Source organism: Trachypithecus francoisi, unplaced genomic scaffold, assembly GCF_009764315.1.
Source record: "Trachypithecus francoisi isolate TF-2019V2 unplaced genomic scaffold, Tfra_2.0 Lachesis_group20, whole genome shotgun sequence".
Lineage (NCBI taxonomy): Eukaryota > Metazoa > Chordata > Mammalia > Primates > Cercopithecidae > Trachypithecus > Trachypithecus francoisi.
Window position 1 is genome coordinate 33,124,364 of NW_022681466.1, and position 18,911 is coordinate 33,143,274.

The following is an 18,911-nucleotide window of genomic DNA, read 5'->3' on the forward strand; positions in this document are numbered from 1 at the left end:
GTTTGGTAAATACATTGCTCGTTTATCTCCTCTAGAGTTTTTCACTTCATAGAGGTGCCAGAGGTTGGACCCAACTTTCCTTTATCCCTAGGCTATGTTGTGTTGAAATTAACTTTACTTAAAGCCTAACAAGTCAAGGCCATTTCCTTGAGATTTATGTAAACTTTTCCCATTATGCAATGTTCCTCAGCCGAACATATGGAAGAAAAAGCTGACTCCATGAACTAGGGCTTTAAAAATATCTTTTTTTTTTTTTTTTTTTTTTTTGAGACAGGGTATCATTCTGTCATCCAGGCTGGAGTGCAATGGCACAATCTCTGCTCACTGCAGCCTTGACCTCCTGGGCTCACTTGATCCTCCTCCCTCAGCCTCCCTTGTAGTTGGGACTACAAGTCACACACCCTCATACCCGGCCAATTTTTTTGCCTTCTTTTTAGAGACGGGGTTTTGCCATGTCGTCCAGGCTGATCCCAAACTCCTGGGTTCAAGCAATCTTCCCACCGTGGCTTCCCAAAGTGTTAGGATTGCAGGCATGAGCCACCATGCATGGCCAAAAAGTATCTCAATGTTTATATTCATGCCATCATCCCATGAATGCCCCTTTCTGCCCACCCCCACAGGAGACAATCTGGATGCCCCTGTCTCCCTGAGCGTACCCTTCAGGCTGCACTGTGCTCTTCTCTCCCTCCTTCCAGCCTGGGATGTCCAGCTGACCCACATTCAACCAAGAGAAAATGTCTGGTGGAGGCAGAGGCAAGCCATGGATGATGTTCCCACCTTGCCCCCATCCTAAGCGTGGCTTCTGGGTCTCCCTTGACAGGTGGAATTGATCCTCTGGTGCGGGGCCTGCTGGCCAAGAAATCCAAGCTGATGAAACAGAATAAAATGATGACTGGAGAGCTGCGCAACAAGCTTTTCCAGCCAACTCACAGGATCCATGGCTTTGACCTGGCTGCCATCAACACACAGCGTTGCCGGGACCATGGGCAACCTGGTGAGTGGGTCTGAAGTCTGGCCTGCACCGGGGAAATTTTAGCTGACTTTCTAGGGCTCCTGGAGACTCTCTTCTATAACCCTGAGGATCTGATCATCAGATCAATTCTGAAACAAAAGTCAGGCCAGTTTTTTTCGTTTGGTTTTTTTTTTTTTTTTTTTTTTTTTGAGACAGGGTCTTGCTCTGTTGCCTAGGCTAGAGTACAGTGGTGCAACCATAGCTCACAGCAGCCTCAAACTCCTAGCTTCAAGTAATCCTCCTGCTTAAGACTACCAAGTAGGTGGACTACAGGTGTGCCACATGCCCAGCTTTTTTTTTTTTTTTTTTTTTTTTTTTAACATAGACATAGTCTTGCTATGTTGCCCAGGCTGGTCTCAAACTCCTGGCCTCAAGCACCTTGGCCTCCCAAAGCACTGGAATTACAGGTGCAAGCCACCATGTCCAGCCCCAGGCCATTTCTAAAACCCACTTTGTTCCTTTATGAAGCAGAATCTTCCATTTCCCCTAATGCAGAGAAAAGAACATATATCTGGTACCATCTTGGCATTCCTTAAATGAAAAAGAGATCACCAACGAAGGGCTGATAGAGCTGGAGTGGACATGGCTCCAAAGGGGGCTGTGAACAGGAAGTCCCTGGGATGAGACAGCCTCAGCCTCTCCACCCTAGGGTACAATTCCTGGAGAGCCTTCTGCGACCTCTCACAGCCGCAGACACTAGAGGAGTTGAACACAGTGCTGAAGAACAAGATGCTGGCCAAGAAGTTACTGGGTCTCTACGGGACCCCTGACAACATCGACATCTGGATAGGGGCCATTGCTGAGCCGCTGGTGGAAAGGGGTCGGGTGGGACCTCTCCTGGCCTGCCTCTTGGGCAGGCAGTTCCAGCAGATCCGCGATGGAGACAGGCAAGTGCGTCCTCAGCCAGGGAGGGGTGTCCCAACGTCCTGCATAAGCACTGACTCCAGATCTCAGTGTGAGTAGGGCTTTTCATGGTTCCTGTGACCCTTTCCTTCCCCTGTGACACAGTGGGGAGGGGCCAGCGGCCAGACTGTGGAGTGACTCTACTTCTGTCTCTGTAGGTTCTGGTGGGAAAACCCTGGGGTCTTCACGAAGGAGCAGAAGGACTCTCTACAGAAACTGTCCTTCTCACGCCTTGTCTGTGACAACACCCGCATCACCAAGGTCCCACGGGACCCATTCCGGGCCAACAGCTACCCCTATGACTTCGTGGATTGCTCAGCCATCGACAAGCTGGACCTGTCACCCTGGGCCTCAGTGAAGAATTAGGGGCCTGGGCTCCAATACCGCCTGCGCTGCACAGAAAAGTTTCCTTTGGTCCACAGGGCCATTTCAAGCAAGTTCAATGACCTGGTCCCTTAGAGCTCCACACCCAAGTCCCAGCCCTTCTTTGCAGCTGGGCTTCTCTACATCCCTGGGTGAACAGCTTGCTCAGGCCCCAGGGTGACTGCTTCAGCCCTCCCAGCTCTTTTTTTTTTTTTTTTTTTTTTTTGAGGCGGAGTCTCGCTCTGTCGCCCGGACTGGAGTGCAGTGGCCGGATCTCAGCTCACTGCAAGCTCCGCCTCCCGGGTTTACGCCATTCTCCTGCCTCAGCCTCCCGAGTAGCTGGGACTACAGGCGCCCGCCACCTCGCCCGGCTAGTTTTTTTTGTATTTTTAGTAGAGACGGGGTTTCACTGTGTTAGCCAGGATGGTCTCGATCTCCTGACCTCGTGATCCGCCCGTCTCGGCCTCCCAAAGTGCTGGGATTACAGGCTTGAGCCACCGCGCCCGGCCCCTCCCAGCTCTTACACTCGGCTCCTGTGGCTTCTCCTTTCTGTCAAGACTTAGCCCCTCTGAGGTGCGCTTCTGCTCCAGCTTGCTGAATGTTACCTGTCCTCTTCCCTCCACAAGTCTTGGCCCTTGACCTTTATCTTTCCTCCTGTCCTCTCACCTAGATTGTAAGCTCCCTAGTCCAGGATGTCAGCCTGCCTCCGAGGGTTCCCCGTGGCACCTAGCACAGTGCACAGCACATTAGAAGTGCTCAAAAACATCTGATGACTGACTAAAGATGCAAAGCGGACTTTGGAATCACTGCCAAATAAGTAACTAAATGTTTATAGGCCATACATGTCTTACCACTGAGATGGCGTGTACATAGGTCTTGGGGTGAGAGGGGATGGTTTGGTGGGATTTCTAAGAGCTCTCAAAGAAAGGGGAGGGGCGGGGGCTCCTGGGGAAAAGAAGCACTGGCTGTGGAGTAGCAAGAGAGAGGGCATGGGGGGGATGGTAGGTGGCGGTACCAAGGGATAAAACAGGAAGGAAAACCAAGCCTGGGTCCCCCACAGCTGAAGCTAATATCATTTCCAGTGGCCCTTCTGAGAAATACTGTCTTCTAGAGTGGTCCTGGGATCCTGTGATGTCTCTGAAGGGGCACTTCCAGAACATTCCTTGAGCTTCTGCCCAATACATATTCATATGTTCTTCTTTTAAAATGACCCCCTGGGAAAGATTAGGGCCTCCAGCCAGGGCCTCCAGATCCCCCGACTGGTGGGGTGGGAGTGGGAGACACCCAGTCATCCTGTGGGAAGAGCCCAGGAGCCAGATGACCTCAGCTGCAGCCTGGCACTGCCAGACCTTGGACGAGTTGCTTCACTCCTCTGAGCAGCCCTCTCCTCATCGTGGAAATGAGGACAAGCAGTATTTATGCTGCTGCTTACCACAGTGAGGTCCTAACGTTACCAAGGGCCCCATGAGTACATTAGACTCCACCATCCTACACCACTTCCGGCCCCTCCCCACATTTGAGAAGGAAGGAGAGAGGGAGGGAGTCCTCCAGTCAGATGCAGGGTTCAAGCTCCAGGCAAGACTACTAGGGAAATATACTCCTTCCCCTCCCTCAGTGCTGGCCCTGTTCTCTGGGCCCAGCCATCTGCTCTCACTGCTCCAGGGGCCATGTGCACCATAAGTGAGAAGGAGTCTACTGTCTTGAGGGCCTCTGAACCCCTGTGCCAGGCTGCCGGGATGCAGGATGCAGAGGCCCCTCTCATCGGGAAAGGGCCTGCCTCCTCACCAGGTCCCTGCACTTTCTCTCCTACCACACAGCATTTTGTCCCCTCCACTTCCTAGCCCCTGGCACAGGCCTGACACAGAGTGAACACATAGCAAACATTTGCTAGAGCAATTAACAAACATGAGGGCTTGGTGACCACAGTCCCCTGCAGGCTGGCAGGGGCGGAGGTGAGGGAGGAGGGTCTGCACCGCGTGCCCTGCCCTCCATGTTTCCAAGAGATGACTGCCCTGCACGTACAGCTCTCAAGGGAAAACTCCCTGACACCCTCACCCTCAGTTCAGAAACACAGGGCCCTGAGCACAGACCACACTGGTTCAAGTGCAAAGCCCAGAGTAAATCTCTGCAAAAGCGCCAGTTCCTCCTCAGACACGGACAGAGTGGAGGTCCCCATCGGTGGTGCCTTTATTATCATAAACGTTGGGAGCAAATAAATGGTACAGAAAGTACAACAGGCCCAGTTCCTCTTCAGGAGGACTCCAGTGAATAAGCAAGAAATCAGGGTGAGGAAGGAAAAGGGGAGCCATGGCCTGAGCCTGGCTGGCTGGGCCTATAAGTCAACCACAGAGCCCAGCTGCGGCTGGCTCATCCCTCCAGGGCACCACTGGTCCAGCTCTGCTAACCGAGACACAGATGGCATTTTGGTATCTCTTTCTTGTCTCTATATGTTTCTCATGCCCAGTACAGTGCCTTGCATGTAGTAGGTGCTCAATAAATGAAGAACAAGAGGATACAAGTGGGCCCTCCAAGAAACCATGACAGATGTAATTTACAAGGAAGAAAACTCTTGTTTAATGAGGGTAATTTGCTCAAGTTCACAAAGCTAGCAAGCCACAGAGTCAGGATGGGAACCCAAGCAGTCTAATTCCTGAGCTGTGCGCCTCACCAGTCCGTTCTGCTGCCTTCCACATACTCAGTATTCTCATCGGCACAAATACACACTCACATAAATGGCACATACACATAACCCATGAAACACTCCCCATGTTCAGACAACACACACACATGAAATGCCAATTTATATACTTTGCAGATACATGAGCACACAAATGAATGTCTAGTCATTCATTTTCTCAGCTGCACCCAGAACAGGGCTGGGCTCACCTAGGGCAAGGAGATTGGCCAGCCCAGATGGTTCCAATTGGCCGTGGTTCCAATTGGCCAGCCCAGATATACACCTCACTGCTGCACCCCCTTACTTAGCCTCTAGGAGGCTTCCCTCCAGGAAGCCAGGTTCAATGCAGGAAGTGTACTGCAGTTGACAAAGTCCCGGGGATACGAGTTGGACATGAAGATGTTGTTCTTAGACACAGTGGTGATGCCCGTGTTGTCACAGATGATCCGGGGCAAGGAGATCTGGGCTAGGGCCTGTCGCTGCTGCATGCTGAACACACCCTCGTTCTCCCACCAAAACCTGCATGGGGAACACCCATGGACACTGTGCCTGAGGATATTCTGGGCTGGCAGGGCATCGGTGGGCTTGTGCTGCTCCCTGGATATAACAAGGCCACAGCAAATGCCACCTGGCAGCACAGGAGGGCCCCAGGCCCTTGGGCAGTTCAGGGGCCTTCACACAAGTGATGTTCCACTCGTTGTGCAGAGTAAAGCACAGCTGCCCAGTGGCCTTTCCCTTATCCCTAGCCCGGCAGCCTCCAGAGCGCCACGCTGGAGGGGGACCCGGGCCCACACACACTCCTGAAGCCCTGTGCCCAGGCCAGGGGCTGCATCCACAAGAGTGGGAGAGAATCTTGGGGGTGGTTTATAATTCATTCACCCAGAGAGGGCCACCTTTTTCTAATTTTCTCAAAGGTGCAGTACAGGCTAAGCAAGAACTAGACATGAAGACGTCAGGACCACGATGAAATGACACTAAGGGGAGCTGTGGGAAAGCTGGGAGGGGACTGCCCACTGGTGGCTGACACCCCCGTGGTTGCACAGTGAAACCCACGGGAATAAGTAGCTAAGGGTGGCATTTTTCTATCTTCCTCCCTTTACAACCAGGGGTCCAGGTCTCTCCTTGCTGCACCCCCAACAGGTTCAGGGCACATTAGAGGCACTCCAGGGCATCTGGAGGATTCCTGGAACACACTGGAAAATCACTGACTCCCTCCAGTCCTTCACCTGACGGGAGGAAATTTGGGCTCTGAGAGAGTCAGGGATAGGCCCACAGCCACCCAGCGGCCCACGCCGCCTGCCCCTCCTCACCGATCACCATCCCGGAGCTTCCTGAACTGGATGCCGATGATGCAGGCGAGGAGTGGGCCCACGCGGCCATTGCGCTCCAGGGGCTCAGACACGCCGCCCATCCAGATGTCGATGTTGTTGGGCGTGCCATACTGCGCCATCAGTTTCCTCGCCAATTCCAGGTTCCTCAGCACCGTGCCCAGCTCGCCCACCGTGTTGGGCTGCGGGAGCCCACAGAAGCGCCTCCAGGCATTGTACCCTGCGTAGGGGAGGGGACAGGTGGCTGTGGGCAGGTCCCTCTGCCTCAAGGTGGGGAGGTCGTTGGAGACAGCCGGGAAGATTCACATATCTGCCAGCAGCCCAGAAAACCCACCTTCCCAACACAACCAAGGTCATAGAGGGAGGGAAGGACCTCACATCAGGGAACCCTGAACCTTTGGCTCCGACCAAGGAGCACAACTGGGCCTCTCTGGGACCATCTCTGTCTTTCTCTTGCCCTCCTACCGTAAGGCAAACCCTAAATTGCCACAGTTCCTGCTGGGTCCAAGAATAGGTACATCTCCTTGTCCCCCTCCAGAACAGCACAATGTGTCTGTCTCTGACCCATGAGAGGTGAAATGTGTCTAGGAGCCTCAGCCACATGGGCTACCCCATAACATAGGCACGGGCTTTGGGGTTAGGCTAATCTGGCTTCAAATTTCAGCTTTGCCACTGACTTGACTAAAGAACCTGTCCAGCTTCTGAATCTCGTCAAGCCTCAGTTGCCTCATCAGTAAAATGAAGGCAACAATAATCTCCTCCCCCAGAGTTAACGTACAATGAAGCAAAATGAAATGATGACAGAGACAGATTTTCAGACTGTGGGTTATCATTATGATGATGATGCCCCTAAGATGAGAATGACAGCATGCAAAAGGAGGCTGAGAGGAGCTGGAAATTGATCAGATGGGTCCAGGGAAAGGCAGGGGCCAGGTCTCAGACTACTTCCTGAGAGCAAAGTGCCTCTAATATGCTCTGGAGTGGGCAGGGGCTGTAGAGTGGGAAGAGGAGTGATGGGCTACCTAGGAGGCAGCTCAGGGGAGGAGAGTGTCAGGGGAGACTCTTGCAGCCCCTCACCTGGAAGGCCGTGATCCCTGCTGCGCTGCATGTTCAAAGCAGGCAGGTCCAGCCCAATCCTCATGACCTGTTCAAACAATCGCTCCCGGATCTCATCCACTACAATTTGGTTCTGACGATTCAGCTTGGCAGGGGTGGCCATGAGGCCCCGGAGGATGGGGTCAATGCCACCTGGGGACCAGAGGAGCCAGCTCAGGGGAAGGAAGTATCTGGATCAGTATCAGAGCTCAGATTGGAGTCAGGGAAAAGTCCAGGTAAGGTCAAGAGTATTCGAGAAGAGGGCTGGGCACATGCAGTGCCTGGTACCAAGGTGGCTCCAGTGAGCAGGTCCTCACCGGTCACTACATGATCCAGGGACATATAGGTCTCAGGAGATTATGCCATTTAGACTTGCAAGATTGCGATGCTCCCAGGCCCTGGCATCCTGGGTCACAGCAAGCCACAACACATAGGAAGCAGCCAGTTACCTCTGACAGCCATCCCCACTCCCACTCTTTATTATCAGATATGGAAGTAGAGTCAGGGGAACTGAGGCTGGAGAGTCAGACCAGATCTCCAAGATGGGAGGAAAGCAGATTGCTCCCCACCCTAGCTCCCTAGAGCCAAGGTGACCCCCACCCCACCTTTAGCTGCCAGCCCACTCACTCCTGGCCTAGGTCCTGCTTACCTTCCAGCACTACTCTCCAAGAGGCAAAAAAGACCCTGCTGAGGGGGACACGGGAGTTGGGTTCCATGGGCTGGTACCGATTGTCCAGGCGGAACATGAAGGGTTGGATGAGGGTGTGGCCGTAGCGGAAGGCATTGGTGAAGACGTTGGCGATGCGTGGGTCCACTGAGTCATTGTAGGAACGGTACCTGGGCAGGTACTTCCTCATGGCTGCTGGCCCCAACACCAGGGGCAGGTAGTCCCGGTAAGTGATGATCTAAAGACAAGTCATTTGGAATGGCCTCTCTACCCACTCCTCCACTGCAAATGCTGCCTGGCAGCACAGGAGGGCCAGAGTCTCTGCCTGCTCTTGGCTTGGGGAATCCCTCCCATCCCTCTATGGTCAGGGAATAACCTCCCACAATACCGGAACTGGGCCTAACAGAGTGGCACTGAGAGGCATAAATAGAGTTCTACTGCTTGCTAGCTGGGTGACCTTGGACCAGTCATTAACCTCTCTGAGTATGAGTTCCTCAAATGTACATTAAGGATAATTATATTGCCCTCTGCCTTAGAGGACTAAATAGCAAATCACTTTTTTAGTCATTGTGATAACTTCCTTGTCCTCACGTTATTAATCTGTCATTTCTGCAACTATCTTATAAAGTCCTTGAGAACAAGGGAAATTGAAGTTGTTGAAATACTTCACAGTGCCCACCAAGTGCCTGCCCACAGTAGGGCTCAGTTTAGGTTTGTGGAAAGCAGGGAGGCAGGAAGGAACGAAGGACCATCTGGCATGATTTTCCCTGTGAAAAGTGAAGACATGGAACAGTCTCACTCTACATTCTAGATTCTAGAAGTTCTTTTGGAGTGTAAATGAATTTCACTTGCGTTCTTAGTGTAAATCAAAACTCACCCTTAGCACCGGAAACTCTCTCCTCCAGAATCTAGGAGTGTGTGTGTGTGTGTGTGTGTGTGTGTGTGTGTCTGCATCTGCCTCTGAGGGAGAGGGTGGGAGCAATGAAGCACCAGATGTTGAGAGACAGAACCGGGAACATTGCCCCAGGAGTAAATGAGGCTAAGGATGTTGGGTGGATTATGACAGAGCCGAAAAGAAGAGGTGAGTGGGCCGGACACAGTGACTCATGCCTGTAATCCCAGCACTTTGGGAGGTCGAAGAGGGCAGATCAATTGAGCCTAGGAGTTTGAGACCACCTTGGGTAACATGTTGAAATCCCGTCTCTACAAAAAATACAAAAATTAGCCGGGCATGGTGGCGCGTGCCTGAAATCCCAGCTACTCAGGAAGCTGAGATGGGAGAATGGCTTGAGCCTGAAAGGTGGAGATTGCAGTGAGCCAAGATCGCACCACTGCACTCCAACCTGGGCAACAGGGTAAGACCCTGTATCAAAAAATAAAAATAAAATAATAATAATAATTTTTAAATTTTATTTATTTATTTATTTTTGAGACAGAGTCTCTCTCTGTTGCCCAGGCTGGAGTGCAGTGGCACCATCTCAGCTCACTGCAAGCTCTGCCTCCCGGGTTCATGCCATTCTCCTGCCTCAGCCTCCTAAGTAGCTGGAACTACAGGCACCTACCACCACGCCCAGCTAATTTTTTGTATTTTTAGTAGAGACCGGGTTTCACTGTGTTAGCCAGGATGGTCTCAATCTCCTGACCTCGTGATCCACCCGCCTTGGCCTCCCAAAGTGCTGGGATTGCAGGCATGAGCCACCGCGCCTGGCCCTGTAATATTTTTAATTTTAAAAAGAAGATGTGAGTGGGTAAAGGAGCTAAGAGCGACAGTGAGATGGAAGGAAGAAGAATTTACTGAACAGCTACTCAGGCACTAAGTCAAACATTCAACCCTCTCAACACCAACACAGACCCACAGGAAAGAAGACTGCAGGGAGCAAACCTGCGAAGGAGAGGGAAGGGAAGGAGCCTTTGTCAAGCACTTACTATCTGAAAGGTGTTTTCATATATGTATTATAATCCTTATAGCCTCATGGATGAAGAAGGCAGGGCTCAGGAGGGTTAGGAACTTGCCCAAGGTCACACAGCTAGGATGTTGCAGGGGCACATCTGGATCCCGTGTGCCCGGTGCTCAAGACAGCCTACCTGGACCATGGCCCCCACAATCTTCCGGGCCTCCTGGTAGAGCCTCTCCCCATCCCACCTAGGGTTCAGGCGCTTGAGTTCTGTGGCCAGCCGGTTGTGCTCCCGAAGTAAGAGGGTGTGCATGGAGGTGAGCTCAGGCATCTCACTGGAACGGGTGTCCCCTTAGGGAGGCAAAAGCCACTGTCATTCCTGAGTCCTCCATCCCAGAAAAGATTTGCTCCACTGAAACCCCCTCCCCAGCCAAGGCCTGAAATGCCTCCTACTCAACCCTCCTCCCCATCCGTCTTTTCACACCATCCCCAATTTACACTCCTCTAGGAGGCCTACCCTGATGCCCCAGTCCACAATAATAGCTTCTGCCTCAGCTCAGGGGCACTGCTGGTTGGGGATGCTCATTCAGTAGGCATCACTTCCAACACATGATGTGCCACTTTCCTGCACCTGAAACGGGGAGCTCCTTGAGCACAGGACCAGGGCTTGTGCCTTTTTATATTTTACCCTCCCTCCTAGCACACATATGGATACATGTGGCTTAACACAGTGCCTGCTACAAAGTATGAGACTTATGAACACTGCTTGGTTCATTGATTCTCTTGATTCCAAGGAGTGTCTGGGAAGAAGCATGCCTGTCAGCACAGCCTACGTCCACGCCCATGTCTGATGCAGCTAATGATCACAGCACTCTTTCCTGCTAAAATTGGATGCTACCTCAGAATCCTTCTCAACACAGGACTCCAGAAAGCCACTACCGTTTCAACAGAGTTGTCAGCCCTGCCCTTTACTACATGCCAATGGTGCAGCCTGCTCCAGGGGAGGGGGCTAGGACATGAGATGTATGGCGTCCACACCTGAGACTGTTCAAGAAAACTAAGCAGATCCCCCTTGGTTCCCCTAGTCTTCCCATAACTCTTCTCTGCAGGGCCCAGAGGGCTAGGGTCAGGACACTAGGGTCAGTCCTTGCCAACTCTAGAAGCTGGTGGAAAGGAAATTCTCTGAGAGCAGCATCTCCATCCATGGGCAGCTAGAGGTCATAATGACCCAGGCTTGGGATACGAGGCTCATCAAAGCCAGGCTGGGGGCAGCTGAGTCTGGCTAAGGAGGGCTGCCCTTGCCTAACTAGCCCAGAAGAGGTCGGGCCTCTCTTATAGAAAGTCCAACCTGGAGCCTCCTCCCAGGGTCCCAGCCAGGGAGAGACCAGCAGGAACCATTAGGAGGAGGCAGAGGGAGGCCAGAGGAAAGGGCCTGAGGTCCACTATTGGGCTTACATTTTAAAACACTGGAAAATGGCCAGGTACAATGGCTCACACCTGTAATCCCAGCACTTTGGGAGGCCAAGGCGGGCGGATCACGAGGTCAGGAGTTTGAGACCAGCCTGGCCAACATGGTAAAATCACGTCTCTACTAAAAATACAAAAAATTAGCCAAGCATGGTGGCAGGCGCCTGTAGTCCCAGCTACTTAGGAGGCTGAGGCAGAAGAATCGCTTGAACCCAGGAGGCAGAGGTTGCAATGAGCCAAGATTGTGCCACTGTACTCCAGCCTGGGTGACAGAGTGAGACTCCGTCTTAGGGGAAAAAACAAACAAACAAAAAACGCTGGAAAATGTCTGGTCATGGCTGCTATCATTGCCCCAATCATGTCTCCAAAACTGCCAATTGTTTACATTTAAAATTCCATCATCTCTTATTATGGGCAATTAAGATGCGCAGGAGGGGATATTTTGGAGCAGTGTGGTCCAACTCAACCTTCTGAGATGATGAAAATATTTTACATCTCTACCACACATTAGGGGGAGCCACTAGACTGTAAGGCAATTGAGCATTTGAAATGTGGCTAGCACTGCTGAGAAACGGGGTTTATTTAACTTAAAATAACTAAAATTAAAATAGCCACATGCAGCTAGTGGCTACCACATTGGATAGTGTCGCTCTAGAGGGCAAGGACACCACAGCCCTCTCTGTCCTTTAGTTCCCCGCTCCTGAGGGACTCAACTCTCCTCTCTTCCAGAGTCCAGAAGGGAAAAGAGGGACGGAGAAAGCAATGGACTGATGGACAGAGGCTCCTCGTCCATCCCTGGGTCTCCATCTTAGGGTTGGAGAGGTTGTTTGCTTTTCTGCTTTTCTGGCTCCATCTGACTTGTTACCAAGGCAACTGGATTAATATCACGAAGTTGATAGTAATGGCTGGTGAGGACAGTCTCTCTAAGAACAAACCCACTAGCTGTTCACAAACAGACTCACTGTGGCTCCAACAGGGAACACCTCCTATGCCACCCCTGGTCCCCACCCCAACGCTGACCTGCCAGGAAGCAGGGGATGTGCGCCGAGCGGTTGGTGAGGAGACAGGGGTCATCATGCAGGTTGTCAAAGGGCAGCAGGGCCCGGCCGTTGTCTTGGAAGCGCTGGTTGACGGCCAGCAGCCCCAGCTGGTTGGACATGTTGCGCAGGTTCCTGGCCAGGAGCTCCTCGCTGCCGTACACCATGCTGGCGTCCACGAAGGAGGTGAGCGCGTTGATCTGGTTGCGGATGGTGATGTTGCTCTGGGGGCAGGCCGGGCAGGAGCGGAAGAACGGGATGCAGTCGGCTTGGTTCTTGATGCGGGGGTCGTTGGGCGGGATCTGAGGCACAGAGAGAGGCTAGACTGGCTCACCGAGGGCAGGGAAGGTGCCCCAGCAGAAGTGGCTCTCCCCCTGCCCTCAGGACCTCTGGTACCCTCAAGCTGTAGAGGCCTCTGGAGGCCCGAACGGGATCGCTGCCTAGGGCGCCACCAGCAGCAGCCTCTGACCTTCAGGGTTAATGAGCAGAACACTGAACTGGGAACCTGGGCAGCCCCTGGGTCTGGGCACCGCCAGGCCTCCAACCCTTCCTCTCTAAAGCCTCGCCTGTCTCTCTCCCCTTCTCTCTGCTGTGCCTGCTCTCCCTCTGGCCCTGACATTCTCCTGTCTGTCTCTCTCCCTCTCTCAGGCACTCTCTCCTTTCTCTCCTCCTCCTTGCGTACTCAGCAAGGTACTTGACTACCTTGCCCACTCCCAGCCCTATCCCACGGCACCGACCAGACCCCCAGACTCTCTCCTTCTTTGTGATGGGGGTTGGGGCTGCCCCCTCAGTGGGGAGGAAACAGGACTGAGCATGGAGGCTTGGGGGGCACTGGGAAGGTCCTCCTCCCAGAACCCTCTCCCAACCTAACAAAAAGCCAGTGATTCCACCAACAGGACTCCTGTCAGCCAGGGGGGAACAACTGTCTCTCCCTTGGCCTGCGAGAGGCAGTGAGCAAATGGACGGCCCTGGCTGCCAGCTGGCTGAACCCAGGCACAGGAAGGAGACAGGTCACAGCTGAGCAGCCAGTGCTTCTGGACAGAGGGGAGGCAGGGCCAGCCTTCCTCAGCGGCTGGGAAAGGAAATCTGGGCACAGAAAGGAGATGGCCCCTTCCAGAAACAATCGCCCCTCTCCCCACCCAGGCAGTGGGCGGGAAGCAGGGCCACCTTGAGTGGGAAGCAGGGCGGCTGCTGCACGCAACTGGTCTCGCAGTTGACGCCAGTGAGGAAGGAGGCCCGGGCGGCCGGCTCAGGGGTGAAGTCCAGGTCGTGGTCCAACAGCTGGCCCCACTGCATGAACATGAGTGAGCGCTCCTGGTCCGGGGTCAGCTGATCCGTGGGGAAGCGCACGATCGCATTGGAGACAGCGCGAGCCTACGGGACACGGAGTCAGCTGGCGCCTGGGTCCGCGCACCGCGTGGCTGGGCCTCGCCCCCTCTGCCTCCCTGCGCTCACCAGAGGCACCGGGAAGCCGTTGCGCTTGACCCCGGGCGTCCAGCCGTAGGGAAGCGAGAAGCCGTCCTCATACTCCGCCGGCAGCCAGCGCACAAACTCAAGGTTGGAGGCCCCCAGCGTGGGGCTGCGTCTGCAAGGGGATGACAGGGCGCTGACACCAGGAGGCCTGAGGCATCCGGGACACCTCTCTGAGCCCGGGTCCTGCAGCCACCCCCTGCCAGCCGCACCTGTTGTTGCACATCCCGGTGATGGTGCGGTATTTGTCCTGCTCCGGGCAAGTCACCCCCACCTTCTGGTAGGCGCAGCCGCTTGACTTGGACAACAAATTCAGCTGGGCGGGCGTCAGCACATCTGCCGAAGGAAAGAGCAATGGGGAAGCTGAGCCGCCTCACTTCCTATCCCAGGCAACCTGAAGCTGAGGAGCCCTGGAGACCCCTGAGACTCCCTGGAGGAAGAAGTTGAGGGGATCACTGGGAGATGGCTGTGGTCCCTAGGAGGAGTCACTAGTGGAGCAGGGGCCTGGGGTGGGATGGGCAACAGTACCAGTGACGTTGAATGACCCTCGCCACAGGGACCTCAGTTTCCTCTCCAGCAGGTCTAGAGCCACGTGCAGGTAGTCAGCAGCCCTCACCGCTGTCCTGGTGGCTGCCACAGGCTGCTTGAAGTAGGATAGGAGTTCCATGGGACTGGCTGAGCCACTGCGAAGCCGCTGCTTGATGCTGCTTGGAGAAAGGAGGAGTGAGGGCCAGAGAAGGGGTGCAGACCCACCCAGCAGAGCCCCAGCCCAGGGGCAGACATGCAGGACCATGCAGATGGGTCCACGGGTGAGAGGAAGGCGTCCTTTTAGAAAAAGGTTATGGACCTGGGTGTCCAGACAGGCAAGGCTTTGGGAAGGATGGCTTTTAAACTTTTCTCCCATCCAGAGACACAGGGACAGACATACAGAAAGGGAGTCCACATGGGTCCCCATAATGCCCCTCTCCCACCTTCAAGCTCCCTGCTGTCTGCTCCTTCTCTGCAAGGCCTGGGACAGCCTTGCCCAGAGCTGGGCAGTGCTTCGTGCCCCACCTTTCCCGCCGCTCCTTGTAGGCCTTATCCACCAGCTGCTTGGCCTGCTCCATGCAGCTCAGCACCAACGAGGTATCCACCTCCCCCAGGACAGCTGCCCAGAGCAGGGATCACAAAGTCAGGAATGGGCCCCAACCCCCTATCAGGCCCCAGAGCTAAGAAGGCCTGCTCTGAGAAAAGGGGCCTCTGGAACACAACCACCCCAACACACCATCTTCTCCCACCTTGGGAACTGTTACCTGGAGAAGCACTTTCAGAGGGTTGGGGCACGGCCAGAATGACCAGGAGCCCTGCTAAGGCCAGAAGCAGCTTCATCTCTGCAGTGACACCCCCAGCCCAGCAAGGTCCTGAGTCCACTGTGCATCTGAGAGAAGGGAAGAAGGGAACCCCCATCTCTCTTCTCCTGGGCTGCTCAATCCCCCTTTTTACCTCAGCCCCACCTCAGAGGGCCCTGTCTCTGGATAAAGCCAGACCTCCTTGAGGGAGGGGCTCACTGCACCCTTATCCCCTTCCAGCTGCTGTCATCCAGTCTCCAAGGACCCCACCTCCACAGCTCACCTGATATTGGCAGCTCCTCTTAGCTCAATCTGCGCTTTTATGTCCTGTAAGCTGGGGGCGGGGTGAGGCAGAGGAAGGTCTGATCCTGGAGACTGAACTCTCTTTCCTCCCCCACTGGGGTTGGAAGGTACACACAGAGGGGCCCCTGAAACGGGGGGAAGGGGCAGAAAAGGAGGGACCAGCATTGCCCCGTCTTTTTTTTTTTTTTTTTTTTTGAGACCTTATCTTGGTCTGTTGCTCAGGCTGGTGTGCAATTGTTCAAGCGATTCTTCTGCCTCAGCCTCCCGAGTAGCTGGGATTACAGGTGCCCACTACCATGCCCAGCTAATTTTTGTATTTTTAGTAAGATACAGGGTTTCCCCATGTTGGCCAGGCTGGTCTTGAACTCCTGACCTCAAGCAATCCACCCGCCTCAGCCTCCCAAAATGCTGGGATTACAGATGTGAGCCACTGGGCCCAGCCTGTCCCCAGCCTTTGAATTTAGCACTTCCAACCCAAGTTTATCAGCTCACCATTGTGTGCCTATACCAGTGCTGCCCCCAGGGGATACACACAACTAACCCCTCTGAAATTCTGGTTACATTGGTTATCCAGGGTTCCTCTGAAAGGAACAAAAGTCAGGAACTGGTAGCCCAGGAACTGCGGGGAATAGAGTGCCCCCAGGGAAGACAGGAGGATGAAAGGGAGACCTGGAGTAAAAATGACCCAATTGGCCTCAGTTGGCCATCCCCCACTCCAACAGTAACCTGCGTTCTACAGCCAACCCTGGTGGGCAGCCTCTGGTTCTTGGTGGGGCTAAGGGAACAGGAAATTTGGTTGGAGACCGTTGGACTTCACAGGAAAGAGGACCCTCCGGGCTGTGGGCGCAGGACCAAGATAACTTCCTCTATTCCTCCTCACTCCCCTTTTTTCTTGGCTTCTGGTAGAGGGTTGTCTCCAGACTCCTCCTCCCCACCACCATCTGTTCCTGAATTTCACGAACCAGGAGAGAGCAGAGCTGGTTGTGGTTAGTGATCAGTTGGGTAATGCAGCCCAGGGCCTCTCTGGGACAAGATCAGTGCAGTTGGGAGGACTTGGGTTACTGATTCAGAATCATTCTGAAATAGAAGAGGATATTTCTTGCTTGAGAAAGCCCAGCAAAAGGGCCACCAATCTCAGGCAGGAAAAGTACTACGACTGTCAACCAAATCAATGTACCTCTCTGAGTCCTGGTCAGGCTGAGCTTGTGCCAACCATGCCTCCCATGTCCCATTCAGGTTCCCCCTCCTACCTTCAGCCACCTTCCTGCCACTATTGGGGAAAACCCCATGCCCAATATTTATCATGGGTTCTTTTCTATTTCCTAAGCATCTCAGCTCGTTTGAGAAATAAAGGGAAAGAGTACAAGAGAGAGAAATTTAAAGCTGGGCATCCGGAGGAGACATCACTTGTCAGCAGGTTCCGTGATGCTCCCTGAGCCATAAAACCAGCAAGTTTTTATTAGCGATTTTCAAAAGGGGAGGGAGTGCACGAATAGGGTGTGGGTCACAGAAATCACATACTTCACAAGGTAAAAATATCACCAAGCAAGTGGAGGCAGGGAGACATCACTGAACCACAGGATGGGGCGAAATTAAAATTGCTAATGAAGTTTTGGGCATGCATTGTCATTGATAACATCTTATCAGGAGACAGGGTTTGAGAGCAGACAACCTGTCTGACCAAAATTTATTATGCGGGAATTTCCTCGTCCTAATAAGCCTGGGAGCACTACAGGAGACCTGGGCTTATTTCATCCCTTCAGCTTCGACCGTAAAAGGTGGTCACCTTAAGGGGCCATCTATAGACCTACCCTCAGGGTGCATTCTCTTTCTCAGGGATGTTCCTTGCTGAGAAAAAGAATTCAGAGATATTTCTCCTACTTGCTTTTGAAAAAAGAGAAATATGGCTCTGTTCCACCTGGCTCACTGGCAGTCAGGCTCTAAGTCTTATCTCCCTTGTTCCCTGAAGATTGCTCTTATCCTGTTCTTTTTGCAAGATGCCCAGATTTCATATTGTTCAAACACACCTGCCCTGTAAACAATTCGTGCAGTTAACACAATCATCACAGAGTCCTGAGGCAACATATATCCTCCTCAGCTTACAAAGAAGATGACAGGATTAAGAGATTAAAGTAAAAACAGGCATAGGAAATCACAAGGGTATTGACTGGGGAAGTGATAAGTGTCCATGAAATCTTCACAATTTATGTTCAGAGATTGCAGTAAAGACAGGTGTAAGAAATTATAAAAGTATTAATTTGGGTGACTAATAAATGTCCATGAAATCTTCACAATTTAAGTTCTTCTGCCATGGCTTCAGCCAGTCCCTCTGTTTGGGGTCCCTGGCTTCCTGCAACATGCCACCCACTCTTCTTCTTTTTTTTTTTTTTTTGAGACGGAGTCTCGTACTGTCAGCTGAGCTGGAGTACAGTGATGTGATCTCAGCTCACTGCAACCTCTGCCTCCCGGGTTCAAGCAATTCTCCTGTCTCAGCCTCCCAAGTAGCTGGGATTACAGGTGCCTGCCACCACACCCAGCTAACATTTTGTGTTTTTAGTAGAGATGGGGTTTCACCATGTTGGCCAGGCTGGTCTCAAACTCCTGACCTTGTGATCTGCCCACCTCGGCCTCCCAAAGTGCTGGGATTACAGGCATGAGCCACCACAACCAGCCCACTCTTGTCTTCTATGCCCAGACCACCTCTTGGCCAAGGGACAAGGGACAGCAACATCCAGAACATCTTCCCAGTGTGTCCAGGGATTCTGTCCCCTGCTGGGAAGGGGAATCCAGTTTTTGCCCTGCCAGTGACTTGCTGTGTGTGCAGTTGGTCAAGTGGCTCTTTGTGAATCAGGCTCTAGAATTTTATGGGCTTTTGGAAATGATTTTTCAATCCTTTAAGTAATATAATTTTCATTGATGAAAAGTTTGAGAATACGAGTATGCAAAAATAAAAATAAATCAAAATTACTTAACATCAAGTGAGATTGTGGGTACTTTTTTTCTTTCAAGGTTTATCATTGTCTTCACATAAATAAACAGTAGGAAGGAAAATAATTGCCCATAATCTCACCACTCACCAATACCTCTTTTAAGATTTTGATATCCTATATGTAGACATATATTTTTAAATATTGATAAGAAGAACTTTAAATATTGTTTTACCATCTTCTTTTGGTACTTAACAATTTTAGTCTGGGCATCTCCCTGTGTCAATAAACATAGGTTTGCTTCATTATTATGTCTGTATAATATTTCATATAACTATTTTATATGATTTATTCACTAATTCTATCTTGTTAGATTCTTAGGGTTCTGATTCTCATTATTATAAGTAGTACTAGGATAAGCATCCATGGAGTTAAATCT

The 18,911-nt window shown here is 52.5% G+C and overlaps 2 protein-coding genes across 3 annotated transcripts in view; one reads left to right on the forward strand and one right to left on the reverse strand.

The window, feature by feature from the left end:
• LPO (lactoperoxidase) overlaps positions 1–2,464 on the forward strand; it is a 29,740-nt gene extending 27,276 nt beyond the window's left edge. For both annotated transcript variants that reach the window (XM_033183632.1, XM_033183633.1), the window contains exons 11-12: positions 821–994; positions 1,662–2,464. In XM_033183632.1, the coding sequence (XP_033039523.1) occupies positions 821–994; positions 1,662–1,975 (488 nt within the window). In that variant the 3' untranslated portion in view covers positions 1,976–2,464. The remainder of the gene's footprint in view (positions 1–820; positions 995–1,661) is intronic.
• Positions 2,465–4,441: 1,977 nt separating this feature from the next.
• Positions 4,442–15,534, reverse strand: MPO (myeloperoxidase). Its single transcript, XM_033183634.1, has 12 exons — positions 15,207–15,534; positions 14,968–15,061; positions 14,443–14,618; positions 14,127–14,250; positions 13,900–14,029; positions 13,612–13,818; positions 12,428–12,746; positions 10,131–10,291; positions 8,028–8,283; positions 7,361–7,531; positions 6,266–6,503; positions 4,442–5,474 (listed from the first exon to the last, which is right to left on the reverse strand). The coding sequence occupies exons 1-12, from the start codon at positions 15,358–15,360 to the stop codon at positions 5,267–5,269; spliced, it is 2,238 nt and encodes a 745-aa protein (XP_033039525.1). The 5' UTR covers positions 15,361–15,534; the 3' UTR covers positions 4,442–5,266.
• Positions 15,535–18,911: the final 3,377 nt, after the last annotated feature.